Here is an 18,436-nt window from a genome sequence, read left to right on the forward strand (position 1 = left end):
AGGTTCTCACAGAGGACATAATGTGTAGCTTCCATTATATGAACTTTGATGATTCTTTCTCATGAACATAGTTATCTCTAGGAACAGGAATTTATGATGTCCCATTGGAGTGAACGGTCACTCCATACTGATTGGATATACTTTTTTAAACATATTTTGTCATAACACCTTCCTTTCTCTGTATACCTGCTGGCTGTGAATCTGAAAGAATATTTTGTCACAACATCTTGTAACTTTGCCAGTATAATATCATCTATATTATTGCTGAATTTAGGAAATCTAATTTGGGAAAATGATGGTGTCGTGCCAGTGTCACAAGACTAGGAATACTGAGGCTCAGACAAATGCTTATGGGGCACGGGTGAAAATCCCACCCGGAAATTTAGATTCAGTCAACAAATCTGGAATTGAAAGTTGGTCTCAGTAATGATGTGATAAAAGTATCAATTGATGTAGTTCAACAGACCCCTTTAGTGAAAGACATCTGCTGTCATTACCTGGTCTGGCCTACATGTGACTGCAGATCTACAGAAATGTTACTGACTCTTAATGGCTCCCTCAAATGTTCTCGCAAGCCACTCAGTTCAAGGGCAATCCAGTATGGACAACAATAGCTGGTGCCCATCTCCTATAAAATAATAAAGAAAAATAAATAATGCCTGAGACTCATGATCCATTGGCTGGAATGACATTTGAAGGTGAAATTCCTGACCTTGATCACATGTCTTTAACTTAAGTCTTTAACTTATTTTGGCATTGCATCCAGGACCTTATGGTAATATTGTTCACATTGACTCTGGTGACTAAGAGCTCCCACTGTCACCTTGGAGTTTGTCAAAGGGGCTTCTGGCCTATTGTGGACAGACATCATCTTTGCTCCTGATTACCTCCTGCATTAGTGTCTGTAATGTTCTGCCTGAGAACATTGGAATGTACTGTTTTACCTCTGCACCATAATTCACTCTTTTGTCTTGCTGTAATCTTCTTCCACAAATATTTCCACATGCCTTCCATCAGAATGCAAACCCAATGCTCCCAAACCTTTAGGGTGTTCAGGCTGGCTTTAAGCAGCACAGTTTGGTTTTAAGTGACACCTTCTGCAGAGGCCTGCAGTCACTCTTGGTTGCTAGACCATCATTTAAGTCAGATGCTGGCATGAAGTTTATGCTTTGTCTACATCGAGACCAGGCAGCACAGCTTGATCTTTCATTGCAATCCTGATGCATATTTTGCCCTCAGAGTTTGGTGCCCTTGAGGGAATGAAATCTGCCATCCTTACCTGTTCTGGTTCCATATGTGACTCTAGACCCACAGCAATGTGGCTAACTCTTCCCTTTGGGCAATTAGAAATGGACAATAAATGTTGGACTAGCCAATGACTCCCACTCCAATAAACATATAAAAATTCTAAGGACTCCAAACAATGAATTTTCCAAAACAAATATTTAATTAGTTTCAGCTTCATCCCACTTCATCCATTGAAAATGGTTTAGCAACTCTTAGGAAATTGAAAGCTTCCTACTCTCACACTGAATCTGTCAAGGTGAATGATTTGTTCAATGTGTAATTTGACTCCCTCCACATCTATTCAATACTAATTATCCATTGTATCTCACAACAGAATCAGTTGGCCAACTCAGCACATGGATTTCCTTGGCAGTGTTAAAATATGCTAAAATATTATTATGTACACACCTATAAAGATTAAGTGGATTTTAATGCTCCCCTGGAGGTTTGGATGGGTGGCTATAAGAGGGAAGGGGGAGATGGTGGGGAGGTAAAGTGTGGACATCCTATTGCCTTCCTAACCATCAACCCTTCTCCATCACCTGCCCCATACCCCTCAACAAGATGAAGGTGTCAGAAAAAGCCAATTGAGGCTTTGAAGTGGCAACTTAAAGTCTTTATCCTACTGCCACTGGTAGTCAAACAGCAGCAGATGGTAGGGCTTGTCATCTGAACAGTAAACAATTCACCAAGTAAATCCTGGCAGCACTAAGCCTAAGGCCTAGTTTCAGTGGGGTTACTCTTTGGGCATTCTTAGCCCAATGAAAGGACCTGCCATGGGCAAATAAGAGACCTGGGGGAAGACACTATGTTCCCTTGACAATGACCCAACTTCCCTCCCTCACTGGGGCTTCCATGCCTGACTCCGGCGATCTCACCTCATTCCTCTTGGCCCAGGGGGCTGCAGTGACAATATCCTTTGAGTAGGCCCCATTGCATGTAAATGCCACAGCTTCCAATAGCACTGGAGGTATTGGACAGCTGCTGGCCTCTGGCTGACTGCTGTCTGGGATATTTCAATGGGAAATTTCCCCAGGTGGAGCCAGGAACCCTGCTGATTGGGAGGTAATGCCAACAGGTCTCCTGGGAATATCTGTGCCTTGATTCCCCATTGTGCTCCAGCCAAAAGATAGGCTCACCGCTGCGATGCGTAAATTCTGATCTCCAAGGCGAGAATGCTACCCATTGACACTGTAAATAATGAACTTGTTAATATTACTAGAGGCAAATCATTTTGTTTTTATATAAAGTAGAATACAAGTCTGATTTCTGCCAGGGCAATTGCAGTGGTTCAGTTCTGCGTGCTTGTCATCAATCTTCCAAATTTAACAAGTTATTTATGTTAATTGACATTAAATTTTCTAAAGAGCATTTAGCAGTAGCAGAATAAAGATTTCATCCTCTAAAATTTGCAATAATGAATGAAAGAATTTTTTCCTTATTTACAGTGGCTCCTGGAGTGGGAAGTCACAAATAAATTTCAGTGGTACAATTGAGAGAATGTCCGAAGCACAAAGTATATTGTCTAAGTTTTAATTACCTTTTTGAATTTATAGCATAATTCAAAATATTGAGTGCATCTTAAAGTTAATTTCTGTTATTTATTGTGTTTTTTGGCTGTGGCATGTGCTATAATGAGCAAAGAACAAATTACATTAAGTTTAACCATGGCTCAAATCTATTACAATTTTATAGAAATCTATATAATTTCACTCACTTGAATTACACCGAAGTTTGCTCTGGCTCACCTTTTGAGAAAAGCTTTAGGGTTCCCTATCAGTTCTTTAATGCAGACCCTGGAAGTTTCATGTCTGGTCAGTGATATGCAGTCACCTAGTTATTCTTAGCTATGGCAACAGTAAGCATTCTACAATTAATCTTTGCACTTTTTCTTACATAGTCATTGAGTCATAGAGATCTACCACATGGAAACAGACCCTTCGGTCCAACCCGTCCATGCCAACTAGATATCCCAACCCAATCTAGTCCCACCTGCCAGCACCCAGCCCATATCCCTCCAAACCCTTCCTATTCATATACCCATCCAAATGTCTCTTAAATGTTGCAATTGTACCAGCCTCCACCACTTCTTCTGGCAGCTCATTCCATACATGTACCATCCTCTGTGTGAAAATGTTGCCCCTTAGGTCTCTTTTATATCTTTCCCCTCTCACCCTAAACCTATGCCCTCTAGTTCTGGACTCCCCCACCCCAGGGAAAAGACTTTGTCTATTTATCCAATCCATGCCCCTCATAATTTTGTAAACCTCAGCCTCCGACGCTGCAGGGAAAACAGCCCCAGCCTGTTCAGCCTCTCCCTATGGCTCAAATCCTCCAACCCTGGCAACATCCTTGTAAATTTTTTCTGAACCCTTTCAAGTTTCACAACATCTTTTCGATAGGAAGGAGACCAGAATTGCATGCAATATTTCAACAATGGCCTAACCAATGCAGCCACAACATGACCTCTCTACTCCTGTACTCAATACTCTAACCAATAAAGAAAAGCATACCAAACGTCTTCTTCACTATTCTATCTACCATTGACCCCACTTTCAAGGAGCTATAAACCTGCATTCCAAGGTCCCTTTGTTCAGCAACACTCCCTAGGACCTTACCATTAAGTATATAAGTCCTGCTAAGATTTGTAGGTTTCATGGTACCTGAAGATTTGTAGGTTTCATGGTTTTCATCTTTATTGAAATGTAGTTGAATCCTTATCTTGTATCTCACACATTTTGCGATTAATTTCTACCTGTGTTAGATTTTTTCATCCACCCCTGAAAAACCCAGTACAACATCTGCTGAGGCAAATGCCAGTGGTAGCTGGTTGGTGAGCAATGGGAAGCATGTCACCTTCTGATTGTTTCATTTCCCTCCTTGGCGATGTGCCTTGCTGTGCTTCCTGCCTTTACATATAGGCAGACTGAAAGTTGTAGTTTACCATCTGGGAAACTGTAGAGTTTCGTCACTCTTGCTTGACTGTCACATCTAACACCTTAATATGCTGCCTTATGTTTGATGACTGTAGATATCTATTACATGAATTAGTTCACATCTTAATACAAAATATGATTTAAAATAAATTTGCAAAATATTTACACTGCTTTCTAGAAGATCCTACTCATAGAGATGTCATAGAGATGTACAGCATGGAAACAGACCCTTCGGTCCAACCCATCCATGCCGACCAGATATTCCAACCCAATCCAGTCTCACTTGCCAGCACCCAGCCATATCCCTCCAAACCCTTCCTATTCATATACCCATCCAAATGCCTCTTAAATGTTGCAATTGTACCAGCCTCCACCACTTCCTCTGGCAGCTCATTCCATACACGTACCACACTCTGTGTGAAAAAGTTGCCCCGTAGGTGTCTTTTATATCTTTCCCCTCTCACCCTAAACCTATGCCCTCTAGTTCGGGACTCCCTGACCCCAGGGAAAAGACTTTGCCTATTTACCCTATCCATGCCTCTCATAATTTTGTAAACCTCTATAAGGTCACTCCTCAACCTCCGACGCTACAGGGAAAACAGCCCCAGCCCTTCAGCCCCTCCCGATAGCTCAAATCCTCCAACCCTGGCAACATCCTTGTAAATCTTTTCTGAACCCTTTCAAGTTTCACAACATCTTTCCGATAGGTAGGAGACCAGAATTGCACACAATATTCCAACAGTGGCCTAACCAATGTCCTGTACAGCCACAACATGACCTCCCAACTCCTGTACTCAATACTCTGATCAATAAAGGAAAGCATACCAAATGCCTTCTTCACTATCTTATCTACCTACAATTCCACTTTCAAGGAGCTATGAACCTGCACTCTAAGGTCTCTTTGTTCAGCAACACTCCCTAGGACCTTGCCATTAAGTGTATAAGTCCGGCGAAGATTTGCTTTCCCAAAATGCAGCACCTCGTATTTATCAGAATTAAACTTCATCTGCCACTTCTCAGCCCATTGGCTCATCTGGTCAAGATCCTGTTGTAATCTGAGGTAACCCTCTTTGCTGTCCACTACACCTCCAATTTTGGTGTCATCTGCAAACTTACTAACAGTACCTCTTATCTTGCATCCAAATCAATTATGTAAATGACAAAAAGTAGAGGACCCAGCACCGATCCTTGTGGCACTCCACTGGTCACAGGCCTTCAGTCTGAAAAACAACCCTCCACCAGCACCTTCTGTCTTCTACCTTTGAACCACTTCTGTATCCAAATGGCTAGTTCTCCCTGTATTCCATGAGATCTAACCTTGCTAATCAGTCTTCCATGGGGAACCTTGTCAAACACCTTACTGAAGTCCATATAGATTACATCTACCACTTTGCCTCATCAATCCTCTTTGTTACTTCTTCAAAAAACTCAATCAAGTTTGTGAGACATGATTTCCCATGCACAAAGCCATGTTGACTATCCCTAATCAGTCCCTAATCAGTACATCCTGTCCCTCAGGATTCTCTCCAACAACTTGCCCACTACTGAAATCAGGCTCACTGGTCTATAGTTCCCTGGCTTGTCCTTACCACACTTCTTAAACAGTGGCACCACGTTAACCAACCTCCAGTCTTCCGGCACCTCACCTGTGACTATCAATGATACAAATATCTCTGCAAGAGGCCTAGCAATCACTTCTCTAGCTTCCTACAGAGTTCTAGGGTACACCTGATCAGGTCCTGGGGATTTATCCACCTTTAACTGTTTCAAGACATCCTGCACTTCCTCCTCTGTAATATGGACAATTTGCAAGATGTCACCATCTATTTCCCTACAATCTATATCTTCCATATCCTTTTCCACATTGGATACTGATGCAATCCCCCATTTTCTGCGGCTCCATACAAAGGCTGTATAATGTCCATTTAAAATAAAGAAAGAGGAAGGCTGTTTAAAAACCATTTTAAATTTTTTAAACAGGAAGGTTGGTGACTTGAACATACTGACTGAAGCAATTCAGCTATCCAAACGAGTCTTGCTTCAGGATCCTTGTCAGCTAGCTTCACAACTTCTTGGTCGATTACAGCAGATCATTGCAGAGGACAAACCAGTGGCTCCAGGTACGGATGAAAGTTTGAAACAAACATACAGGGTGTTAAATACAACATGTAGTGATTGCATCGAGTGTGAGATCCCTTATTGGAGTTGTTAACCTGGGCTAATTAGGGAGCCCTGGCTGATAGATATAAACAAGCGATTCAGAGTCTCCTTTCTCTGGAGACTGGCTTTGAGGTGGCTGGTCAGAGCCTGTGCACATGTAAATAAAGGGTAACATGGTGATGGGATACCAGCCTCTATTCAGTTATTTCACAGCACAATCCTCTTTTCAGCAGCACTGTGGCATATTTACTGCCAATGGGCTGCAGTGGTTAAAGAAGAACCGATAGGACCATATGAACCTGAGTACGCCATTCAGCCCCTCAAGCCTGTTCAACCATTGAACGAGATCAAGGCTGATCTGTGCCCTGACTCCATGTACCTGTCTTTGGTACATATCCCTTAATACCTTTGGTTAACAAAAATAAGACCACCTTCTCAAAAATATTTCAGGATGTTCAATAAATGCTGGCCTAACCAGTGACCCCTGCATCCTAAGAATGAATTTAAAAATACAGTTACTTTATGGTGTTTATCCTAGCATTGAGCATGTAGTAAATATACTAAAAGCAACATTTTAAATTCATTCGGCTGTTCCATATTATAGGGGATAATGAGTTTCTATGTGGTGTATAATGAATTTCAGTCAGGCTATTGAGTTAGAAAGTGCCTTAGTGGATAAATGCATTGGGGTATATGGGGGATATGTTGTTAGATTCCTGGACTGTACAGCGTTTGTTGGTGCTAGTTGAGCCCACAGTGTATTCAGCCAAACAGCAGCTCGATAAACTGATCAGCAACACAAACTAGAAATTGCACACCTTTATAGCTGCTCACACAAGTGTGAGTGAGTGCCTTAAGGACAGAAGAGGACAAAATTGAAAATGAAAACACCAGAAGGTCATGAAAGGAAGAGGCTACCTTTTTCACAGGGATAAAAGGAATTTGTTTTTTGGTAATACAGAACTAAGGCATAGCTAAAAACAGACACATGTTTTGGAACTTTCCATCCCACACTCGTCAGGATAATTAAAAAAAAATGCCAGTTCAGTGTGAAAAGCGATGTTATTACTTAATGATGGGAGAGTGCTGATTTGTTGCCAAGTGAACTATAATTGTTAGAGGCATTGCTATGGTTTAATGAAGTTGCCAGGTTTTGTTTAAAATTTAACCAGACTGGTTTGTCAGGGCATTACACTGAAAAGTGTTTCAATGAATGGTTGTAATCTATTTTGTTAAATTGAAATGAATACAATATATGTTCTTGCTGTGCGCAAAAACTGGACCCTATGCATTAATATATGCAGTTTCTAGTACATACTAGGTTAGGATTTAATTTAGGGTTAGACACATTGTGAGCCTGGCTGACTATTCTAGATTGTCAGGTATCAAGCAAATGCAGAATCACATCTATTGAATATTATATTACAAGTTTAGCAAGCGCGTTCTGGTTGAAATTGGTTAATACTTTGCTGATTGTGAACAACTAAACGGACTTGTTATTTGATACAACCCGCTAGTCTTTGGAACCTACATGAATGTGGTATATGAATTTCAGTGCTGTTATGATGCCAGGTATGTAAGCCATATATATCAAAGATTGGCATATCATATCAAATGGCATATCCCTTTGGCTGTTCGCAACAAGCAAGGTAATGACTGTACCCAATTAGATGCTGTTTTAAAATTGGACAGCACTTGCAGAATAATCCTGAATGTGTGAAGAATTAGAGTCCAACTCATCCATGCCAATCAGATATCCTAACTAGTCCCATTTGCCAACACTTGGCCTATATCCCTCTAAACCCCTCCTATTCATATACCTATCCAGATGCATTTCAAATATTGTAATTGTACCAGCCTACATTCCCACTGACAACCTGTTTCAACTTAACAAAACAAGTCATTTCAGCCACCTCCAAACAGACCCCACCACCAAGGATATATTTCCCTCCCCTCCCCTATCACCGTTCCGGAAAGACCACTCCCTCCGCGACTCCCTCGTCAGGTCCACACCCCACACCAACCCAACCTCCACTCCCGGCACCTTCCGCTGCAACCACAAGAAATGCAAAATTTGTGCCCACACCTCCCCCCTCACTTCTCTCCAAGGCCCCAAGGGATCCTTCCATATCCATCACAAATTCACCTGCACCTCCACACACATCATTTACTGCATCCGCTGCACCCGATGTGGCCTCCTATACCTTGGGGAGACAGGCCGCCTACTTGCAGAACCTTTCAGAGAACACCTCTGGGACACCCGCACCAACCAACCCAACCGCCCTGTGGCTGAACACTAACTCCCCCTCCCACTCCGCCAAGGACATGCAGGTCCTTGGCCTCCTCCATCACCAGACCATGGCAACACGATGCCTGGAGGAAGAGCACCTCATCTTCCGCCTAGGAACCCTCCAACCACAAGGGATGAATGCAGATTTCTCCAGCTTCCTCATTTCCCCTCCCCCCACCTTTTCTCAGTCTCAACCCTCGGACTCAGCACCGCCTTCTTGACCTGCAATCTTCTTCCCGATCTCTCTGCCCCCAACCCCTCTCCGGCCTATCACCCTCACCTTAACCTCCTTCCACCTATCGCATTCCCAATGCCCCTCCCCCAAGTTCCTCCTCTCTACCTTTTATCTTAGCCTGCTTAGCACATCCTCCTCATTCCTGAAGAAGGGCTTATGCCCGAAACGTCGATTCTCCTGCTCCTTTGATGCTGCCTGACCTGCTGCGCTTTTCAGCAACACATTTTTCAGCTCTGATCTCCAGCATCTGCAGTCCTCACTTTCTCCTCCTTAACAAAACAAATGACAACCAATTCCCTGACCAATCAGAGTCAACTGCCTGTTTAAATATTTGTTTATATTTCAAACAAAGCTTGACAGTTAACTGTCAATCATCATTAATTGGTGGACTCTCCAAAGCATTGCCTCTGCCAATCAAAGTGCACTTTCCAACCAATCAGCATTGTCTACTCGTGCAATGTAAATGTTATTTTTCCCCCTTGAATTGGTATTCTTGTGAATTATCCTGATGAGTCCAAAATGAAAAGCTTCATCAAAATGTGTCTGATTTCAGCAATGAAGACAGTGCACTTTACAGTACCGCCTAGGGCTGGTAATAGAACAACAACAGAAACCTAATCTTAGTGTTTGATCACTAGAACAACAATGACATGTAATCCCAGGAGGCTAAGGAAATAAAAAGTGAGAATATGGTTCAGAAAAATAAAACTCTAAACAGGAATAGGTAGGTGGGAGATTCAAAAAATGTCATGGAGTAGGAGACTGGTTCCCTGTAGGAAGTATCAACACTACAATCCAGCATGACTTCTTGTGACTTCTGAGTAATTGGCTTAGAGTGCCAGTGACACAGAGAGCAGGTCACCAGATGAAGCTTCTCGGATCAAAACTGATATCAGACTGCCAGATTGTAGATTCGAACAGAAGGCATTGGGGTTTTATTTAACTTTGAATCAAAAAATAAAACACTGCATCCAGATATTTTGATTAAATTGAGTAAAACAAACATGTATGTTATACTTCAAACATATTTATATGCAAATTTTAACCATGGTTTTAATGTGGAATCTGTATTACCCACTCTTCAGGTGACCCGAAAAAATACCCACATCTTCTGCATTTGATCAATCAGTGTAAACGATCTTCAATCCCTTTCCTCATACCTTCATTCACTTGCCTCTTGCCCCCAGGTGGCTTAATGTATGATACTTTAACAGGTAAGATATGCTGTCTCCATGGATTTTACAAAACCTTAGACTACAATGCAGTATTTTTTGCTTCAAAATAAAACAAAATTAATGTATTGCAAATGCTGGAAATCAGAAAGAAAATAAATTATTCAGAAAGTAAGGAGGCATGGGATATAGGAAATTTGGTTGTCTGGATACCAATTGGCTGGCCCACAGAAGACAGAGGGTGGTTGTAGATGGGAAGTATTGAGCTAGAACTCAGTGACCAGTGGTGTTCTGGAACCTCCGCTCTTTGTGATTTTTATGAATGACTTGTATGAGAGAGTGGAAGGGTATGTTAGTAAGTTTGCTGATGACACGAAGGTTGGTAGAGTTGTGGATAGTGTGGGGAGGGCTGTTGTAAGTTGCAATGGGATATTGACAAGATGCAGAGCTGCAGGTCAGGCAGCATCTGAGGAGCAGGAGAGCAGCAGAGCTGGGCTGAGAAGTGGCAGATGGAGTTCAACTTGGAAAAGTGTTAAGTGATTCATTTTGGAAGGTCAAATTTGAATGCAGAATACAGGATTAAAGGCAGGATTCTTGGCAGTGTGGAGGAACAGAGGGATCTTGGGGTCACATCCATAGATCCTTCAAAGTAGCCAACCAAGTTGATTGGGTGGTTAAGAAGGCATATGGTGTGTTGGCTTTCATTAGCAGGGCGATTGACTTTAAGAGCTGCGAGGTTATGCTGCAGCTCTATAAAGCCCTAGTTAGACCACACTTGGAATATTGTGTTCAGTTTTGGTCACCTTATTATAGGAAGGATGTGGAAGCTTTAGAGTGAGTGCAGAGGAGATTTACCAGGATGCTGCCTGGACTGGAGGACATGTCTTCTGAAGAAAGGTTGAGGGGGCTAGGACTTTTCTCATTGGAGTGATGAAGGATGAGAGGTGACTTGATAGAGGTGTACAAGATGATGAGAGGCATAGATAGAATGGATAGGCAGAGACTTTTTCCCAGAGTGGAAACGTCTATCATGAGGGGGCATAATTTTAAGGTGATTGAAGGAATGTTTGAATGTCAGAGGTAGATTCTTTACACAGAGAGTGGTGGGTGGGTGGAATGCACTACCAGCAGTAGTAGTAGAGTCAGATACTTTAGGGTCATTTAAGTGACTCTTGGGGAGGCACATGGATGATAATAAAATGGAGGATATGTAGGTTAGTTTGATCTTAGAGTAGGATAAAAGTTCAGGGCAACATTGAGGGCCAGAGGGCCTGTACTGTGCTGGACTGATCTATGTTCTATTTCTCCAAACATGAATTGCTATGTGCTTCCAGTGGCTTCATTTTTGTTTCTTTTTGTTGACAATAATTTGCCTCCTGGATGATCCACATCATTGCAAATTTAGTTACATTTAGCAATATGTTTCCTTCAGCTATCTCTAGTTTACTCACAATATCTGTTGAACTTGTGGAAAGCCATGCTTACTTATGAACATATGAATGTATGATTCAGGAGTAAGAGTGGGCTACTCGACCCTTTGATTTTCTTGATAAATATCTGTTGTTATTTATGCGTAATATGACATTTTAGATGTATATCAAATAACAAGTCCCTTCAATTGTTTGAAATAAGCAAAGTGTTAACCACACTCAATCAGCATGCAGTTGTAAAACATGCAACAAAACATTCAACATCAAACATGACCCTGCAATTGGACAATGTTTGCTTGTTAATCTGACAGTCAACGTAACTCTTTTCACTATCAATTTAGAATTGTCAGTCGGGGTTCACAATGAGTCTCACTCTAAGCTAAAATCTAACTCAGTATGTATTGGGAGCTAATTATATTAATATTTATTCTTTATACTGTGCCCACTTCTATTTAACAAAATAGGTTACAGCCGTTCACTTGAACATTTCTCAGGCCAATGCTCCCTCTCCAATGCTCTTTCATGTACACGTGAATGTAGTGATAATTTAGCGATAAGGAAGGCTAGCTTAAATCTGCCCTCAGCTGCAAGCTCATCATTTACTATGCTGTTCCATTCTTGGAAATTAAAAGGCCCCAGATTGCCTGTAAGAAAAAAATATAACTCTGGAATAAACTGTATGCTTTTTGTCAGTATGCCGATTGTTGGAAGGTGTTGGGACGATGCACTGGAAATGCCCAGCACCTTTTCTAACAAAGTTCTCTGGTTGTATATTGACATCGTGGGCAATATACTGATGTTGCTGATCATTAATTGAACTGAACACTTCAGAGGGTAGTTAAGCATTGTTTTGGGTCTAGAATCACATGTAGACCAGTCTCGAGAAGCACAGCAGATTTCTTTCCCTAAAAGGCATGAATGAAGCAGATGGGTTTTTTGAAGATCAATTATCATTTTGTGCTCACCATTGCTGAGACTAACTTTCTGTCATGATTTGTTAATTGAACTTAAATTTCTGAAGCTGCCATGATGGGATTTAAACCCATATCACCAGAGCTTTAGGTTTATTATCATTGTGACACCATCATCTTCTTCACCTGTAATGATAAACAAGTCTTGTTGAAAAGACTGAATTCAGACCTGTTATACTCTCCTGTTTTCATTTTAGATGCAGATAAACTGACAATATATTCTTGAAATTTAAGTAATTCACCATGGACTTTTAACATTTGCAGTTTTTCTTCCTTTTAACTTTAGTGATACTTGTCAATGGTGGTGGTGAATGATGAAGGGCTTATGCCCGAAACATTGATTCTCCTGCTCCTCGAATGCTGCCTCACCGGCTGTGCTTATCCAGCACCACACTCTCAAGTCTGATCTCCAGCATCTGCAGTCCTCACTTTCTCCCACTTTAGGGATGCTTGCTTTTTTTGTCATGTGAAGTAACTTCCAACATCACCAGGACCAGCTTTATTCTGAAATTATTAGCATTTTCAACCCCATTAACATAGCTACTGAGGCAAGAATCATGCGAACAGGTACAGCCAAGAGTGCGATTCAAACCATGATGTCTTTATCAGTTCTCTGCACAAACAACTGTGCTAGTGTCCCTTGCCCTCTTTTACCTCCAATTATTTTCTCTTCAGATATTTATCCAAGTCCCATATGAAAGCCTCGATTTGATCTGCCCCAACAATCACATTATCAGGAAGAGCTTTCAAAATTCTATTCACTTGCTGCATAAAAATGTTTCCCCTTATGGTGCCTTCAGTTCTTTCGGCATTCACCTTAATCCAGTGTCATCTGGTACTTGATACTGCCACCATTTAGATCGAATTCTCATTATCTTCACTGTTCAGATCATCCTTTATATGCCTCTGTCAAAACTCCTCTCGAATTTGTCTATAGATTATTAGTTTACAATCTATATATAAGCTCATTAAAGATTACCCCATTGTGATTATGCAGGTCATACTGACACAATTACAGCTGTAACAGGCATGCAGAAAGGTCTACAAGCAATCACTGCATCCAAGGATAGAACTCTGAAAATATGGGACCTCAAAAGTGGACAAACTTTGCAGACGGTTCATAGAGTTGGTGAGAACATTGATTCCATTACTGTCTGCATGCAGAATAGGCTGGTTGCAGTTACTGAGGATAACTCTCTCCAAGTTTGGGATATCCATTCAGGAAAACTGGTCTTCAAAGTCAGTGATTCTCTGGATCCTCCCATTGTAACATCTGCAATGGATGGGCAACTATTATTGGCATTTTATGATGGAAGTCACTCTGTTAAGGTAAGAAAATCTGTTGCTACTGCATAGAAGTAGCTTGATAAAATAATGCTAAATGCACTTGATTCATGGTTCAGAAGGCAAGTCTTCAATCATTGGAACTGATAGAATTTCATAAGTTTGGTCAAGACAAATAGTTGTGCCTAGGCCTATCAACTGGAGTGAGACACCTCTATTTGGATTCAAATAAACACAACTCTTTTGAGCAAATTTAATTTTGACCTATGGGCTAAAGTCATAAATGAAGGTGCACAATTTCATAGGCAAAATGAAGATACACTATGGACATTCAAGAAGCAAATTTTATTAACACATTTCTTTGGAAATCTTGGAAAATCTCAACAGGTCTGGCAGCATCTGTAAGGAGAGAAAAGAGCTGACGTTTCGAGTCTAACTGACTCTCTTTCTCTTTTGGTTTCAGGTTCCAGCATCCGCAGTAATTTGCTTTTACCCAGTGTTTAACCCACTGCCACCTCTCTTCCAGGAATGCCTACCCTGAAGAAATACTGCTCTTCTCTCCGACAGGATTTTCATTTGTCTCTCTCCCCCTGTCCACCTTCACTGCTTTCCTTTTCTCTCTCAGTGTTAGACAAGGTATTTACTAAGACTCGCTTCCACAGCCATATTTCCTTCCTCAGTGACTGTCTTCACCTCCGACTTACTCCACATGGATTTCAACTCAAATTCCACCCTGCATGCAGCCTCCAGGATTACAGGTACTTGAATGATATACACCATTTTTCTAACTGCTGTTTTTGTCGCATCCGAAAAGCCACACTCAGGGCCATGCGGCGCCACGTGAAATCACTCCAGCAGCACCGACTGACTCTCTCTCAAAGCTGTCCTGGTCTACAGTTTCATTTCATCCTTCGTATTACTTGACACCTTAACTCCAAACTTTTCCTGTTTCTTGCAGATGTTAAGAATGAAAGCTTCAACTTCTCATCCACACCCCTGTCCACCCTCCACCTTCCAACAGTCCCAATCCCTTGAACCCCATCTCTTCCAGCCCCAGCCCTTGCCGTGTGTTCACCATACCCTCTGACCTTCCCCTCTCTGAGGCTGAGTGTGCTGTTCTCGGCAAAGGACTCAACTTTGTACCCTTACTTCCCCACCTCAATGAATTCCGGGCTTGACATGATCCTGAGCTCTTCTTCTGTTGCCTTCGTGCTCACTTCTTTGGGCAAGAGTCCTCCCCCCGCTCCACAGATCCTTTCACAGATCCGTCCAACATTCCACCTCTACTTGGACACCCCCGCCAGGACAATTTCCCGCCCTCGATCTTTTCATTGACAATTGTCGACGGGACATTGGCCGCCTTAATTTCTCTGCCCCATTCCAACCTCTCTCCATCCGAACTTTCTGCCCTTTGCTCCCTTAGGTCCAACCCCAACCTTCTCATCAAACCTGCTGACAAAGGGGGTGCAGTTGGCCATCTGGCGTACTGACCTCTACCTCGCAGAGGCTGCGCCCCGACTCTCAGATTCCTCCTCCTACCTCTCCCTGGAGCATGACCACACCACTGAGCATCAAGTCATTGTCTCCAACACCATGACTAACCTCATTTCCTCTGGATGCCTCCCCCCCACAGCTTACAACCTCATAGTCTCCCAACCCCGGACAGCCCGTTTCTACCTACTCCCCAAAATCCACAAGAAGGACTGTCCCGGCAGGCCCATTGTGTCAGCATGCTCCTGCCCCATTGAACTTATTTCCTCCTACCTTGACTCCATCCTCACTCCTCTGGTTCACTCCCTCCCCACCTACATCCGGGATTCCTCTGATGCCCTGCGACACATTGACAGCTTTCAATTCTCAGGCCCTAACCACCTTCTATTCACCATGGATATGCAATCTCCTTACACCTCCATCCCATACCAAGATGGCTTGAAAGCTCTTCGCTTCTTTCTCGAAAAGAGGCCCGAACAATCTCCATCCACCACCAATCTCCTTTGCCTGGCTGAACTTGTTCTCTCTCTCAACAACTTCTCCTTCAACTCATCCCATTTTCTCCAAATCAAAGGTGTAGTAATGGATATCCGTATGGGTCCTAGCTATGCCTCCCTTTTCATGGGGTATGTGGAACATTTCTTGTTCAAGGTCTACCCGGGCCCCTTCCCACAACTGTTTAATTGGTACAAAAATTTTTTTAAATTAAGCTTTGACAAAGGGTCAATTAGACTTGAAACGTCAGCTCTTTTCTCTCCTTGTAGATGCTGCCAGACCTGCTGAGATTTTCTAGCATTTTCTCTTTTGGTTTCAAATTCCAGCATCCGCAGTAATTTGATTTTATCTTTGGAAATCTTATTCAGGTGGGGCTTCAGTCATTGTATATTTTTGAATCATGTAACACGGATGTATATCTGGAAACCTAGAGCCTAAATGTGGCTTCCCAAAGGAAGATCACAATTTCCATTGCTGGTTAAAAAGAAAAATTCATATTTGCAATTGTATTTTATTGCATGGGTTACTTAATTTTGACATGTAATCACCTAATATATGCTGGCATTGTGCAAATTCTTCAGTTTGCTACAATATATTAACCTTGTGATAAAGTGGTGGATCATTCAATATATTCCACATTGAGTTAGGGTTTAGGCTATGTGAGACAGGCAGGAACAAATCAACCATAATCCTATTGAATTGCAGAGCAGGGTCTATGGACCATTATATCCTTTACGGAGGAAACTTGCCATCCTTACTTGGACTGCTCTATATGTGGCTCTTGTACTACATCAACATGGGCTGTCTCTCAACTCTGCTTGGAAGGGGCTAGGAAGCCTGTCAGTTATGACAACATGTAATGGGCTACTAGGAATGAACAATGAATGGCAGTGACAACCATGTCCTGAGAATGAAGGCTTGGAAGTATAACACAAGAAAATCACCAAAGATATTGATTATGTTGTAAATCCTTTGGAAATTCCTGTGGTGCTACATGACTATGTTGTGGAAAGTGGCTTAATGAGAGGACTCAAAATGGGGAAGGAAGAGGAAAGTAGTTGAGGGTATTACCACAATGATTCCCTCCAAGTCAAGAAAAAGCTCTTGTTATATTACTGGAAGTCATGTTAAGTGGCTTGCAGTGGTCACAGAAATCCAGGCCATTACATGCAAGTAAAAGTTAAATATAGCTCAGAATAGAAAAATTACATTCCTTTCTTGCTGTTAATTGCCCATCCCATGAAGTTGATCCTGTATATAGAAGATATTGATTCATGTTAGATGTCTATGATCAATGGAATGCAGCCTATTCATAGGCTATTCAGCCCCTCAAACCTATTCCACCATTCAGTTAGGTTCTGGTGGACCTGTAAACTAACACCAGTGACATCTGAACCTTATTTGCAGAGAAAATAGGTAAAAAAATGTTTTGACAATTTGCCGCTAACACCATGCACCCATACTGAACGTTTCAACACTGCTGTTCGGTATTCATTTTGTTTTCATATTGTTTTGTTTCTCTATTCTTTCATGGGATGTGTGCTTTGGTAGCAAGGTCAGAATTGTTGCCCATTCCTAACTGGGTAATTAATAATCAACCACATCACTGTATTGGGAGTTACATGTAGTGTTGTAGTAACATCACTGGACTAGTAATCCAGAGGCCCAGGCAAATGCTTTGGGAACATATGTTCGAATCTCACTCTAAATCTTACTAGAAATTTACATTTAGTTAACAAAGCTAAAATATAAAATGAGTGTCAGTAATGGTGACCATTAAAATTTCACTGATTGCTGTAAACAATCCACCTAATTCTACAATGTCCTTTAGTAAAGGAAATCAGCCATTCCTTCCCTGGCCTGGCCTACATGTGACTCTGGACCCATATCACTGTGGTTCATTCTTAATAAACCTATGAGTAGCTAAACAAAACAGTCACTACAAGGAGAATTGAGGGTGGACAAAAAATGTTGGCCTTATCAGCTACAGCCATTTGCACAAAATTATTTTGGTAAAGTACGAGTTCAGCTAACATTCCTACGGTATTTGTAAGACCAGTTAAGCTGGAGGCAATCCCACTCCACACCCTGCTGTACCTGATATTGATAACTTTCCCCATTGCATAACAATAAAGGATGCAATTTTGTTATTCATGAAATCACGCCTGTTTTTACAAGACATCAGTGCATCAATGAATTCACCATGAGCAGCTCTGCCATGATAAAGACAGAAGCAAATCAATCACTGACTTACAATTTTTTTGCGATTTCAGATTTTTGACTTGACCAATTCCTGCAGAGTGTTGCATCATGTAAATATATCATCAGAGGATGACCCTATACACAAGGATCACACTGTCCTGGTATCTGAGAACTCAGTGAATGATTATGTTCTTTTTGCTTATCGGTTAGTATTCCATCTAGTCTCTTTTTCTGTGCTCTCATTCCAAAGTAGATAGATTAAACAGATTACAGGCAGTTTATGATTTTCATGTGATTATGGAAATGGCGTGCAGGAAAGACTTACTACTACATCAAGCCTGTGCCACACAGTTCTGATTCCTTCTGTATCAAACATTGTATATTTCCCAGCAGCCTGGAGCCATATAGTCATCTGGGAGAGATGAAAAATCATCCATTTGGGAACATAATTGGAAAATTCTTCTCTTGTTCCCCAGAGTGATC

The 18,436-nt window shown here is 41.7% G+C and overlaps 1 protein-coding gene across 3 annotated transcripts in view; it reads left to right on the top strand.

The window, feature by feature from the left end:
* The window catches only part of LOC122557528 (uncharacterized), a 103,021-nt gene that overhangs the window by 52,995 nt on the left and 31,590 nt on the right, over nucleotides 1–18,436 (top strand). For 2 of the 3 annotated variants that reach the window (XM_043705278.2, XM_043705298.2), the window contains exons 17-20: nucleotides 6,204–6,343; nucleotides 9,994–10,122; nucleotides 13,479–13,810; nucleotides 18,025–18,158. In XM_043705278.2, coding sequence (XP_043561213.2) covers nucleotides 6,204–6,343; nucleotides 9,994–10,122; nucleotides 13,479–13,810; nucleotides 18,025–18,158 — 735 coding nt within the window. The remainder of the gene's footprint in view (nucleotides 1–6,203; nucleotides 6,344–9,993; nucleotides 10,123–13,478; nucleotides 13,811–18,024; nucleotides 18,159–18,436) is intronic. The other variant, XM_087973632.1, reaches the window with a different exon arrangement.

This window comes from Chiloscyllium plagiosum, unplaced genomic scaffold (assembly GCF_037043375.1).
Source record: "Chiloscyllium plagiosum isolate Xiang-an unplaced genomic scaffold, Cpla_swu_hap1 HiC_scaffold_2, whole genome shotgun sequence".
Classification (NCBI taxonomy): domain Eukaryota; kingdom Metazoa; phylum Chordata; class Chondrichthyes; order Orectolobiformes; family Hemiscylliidae; genus Chiloscyllium; species Chiloscyllium plagiosum.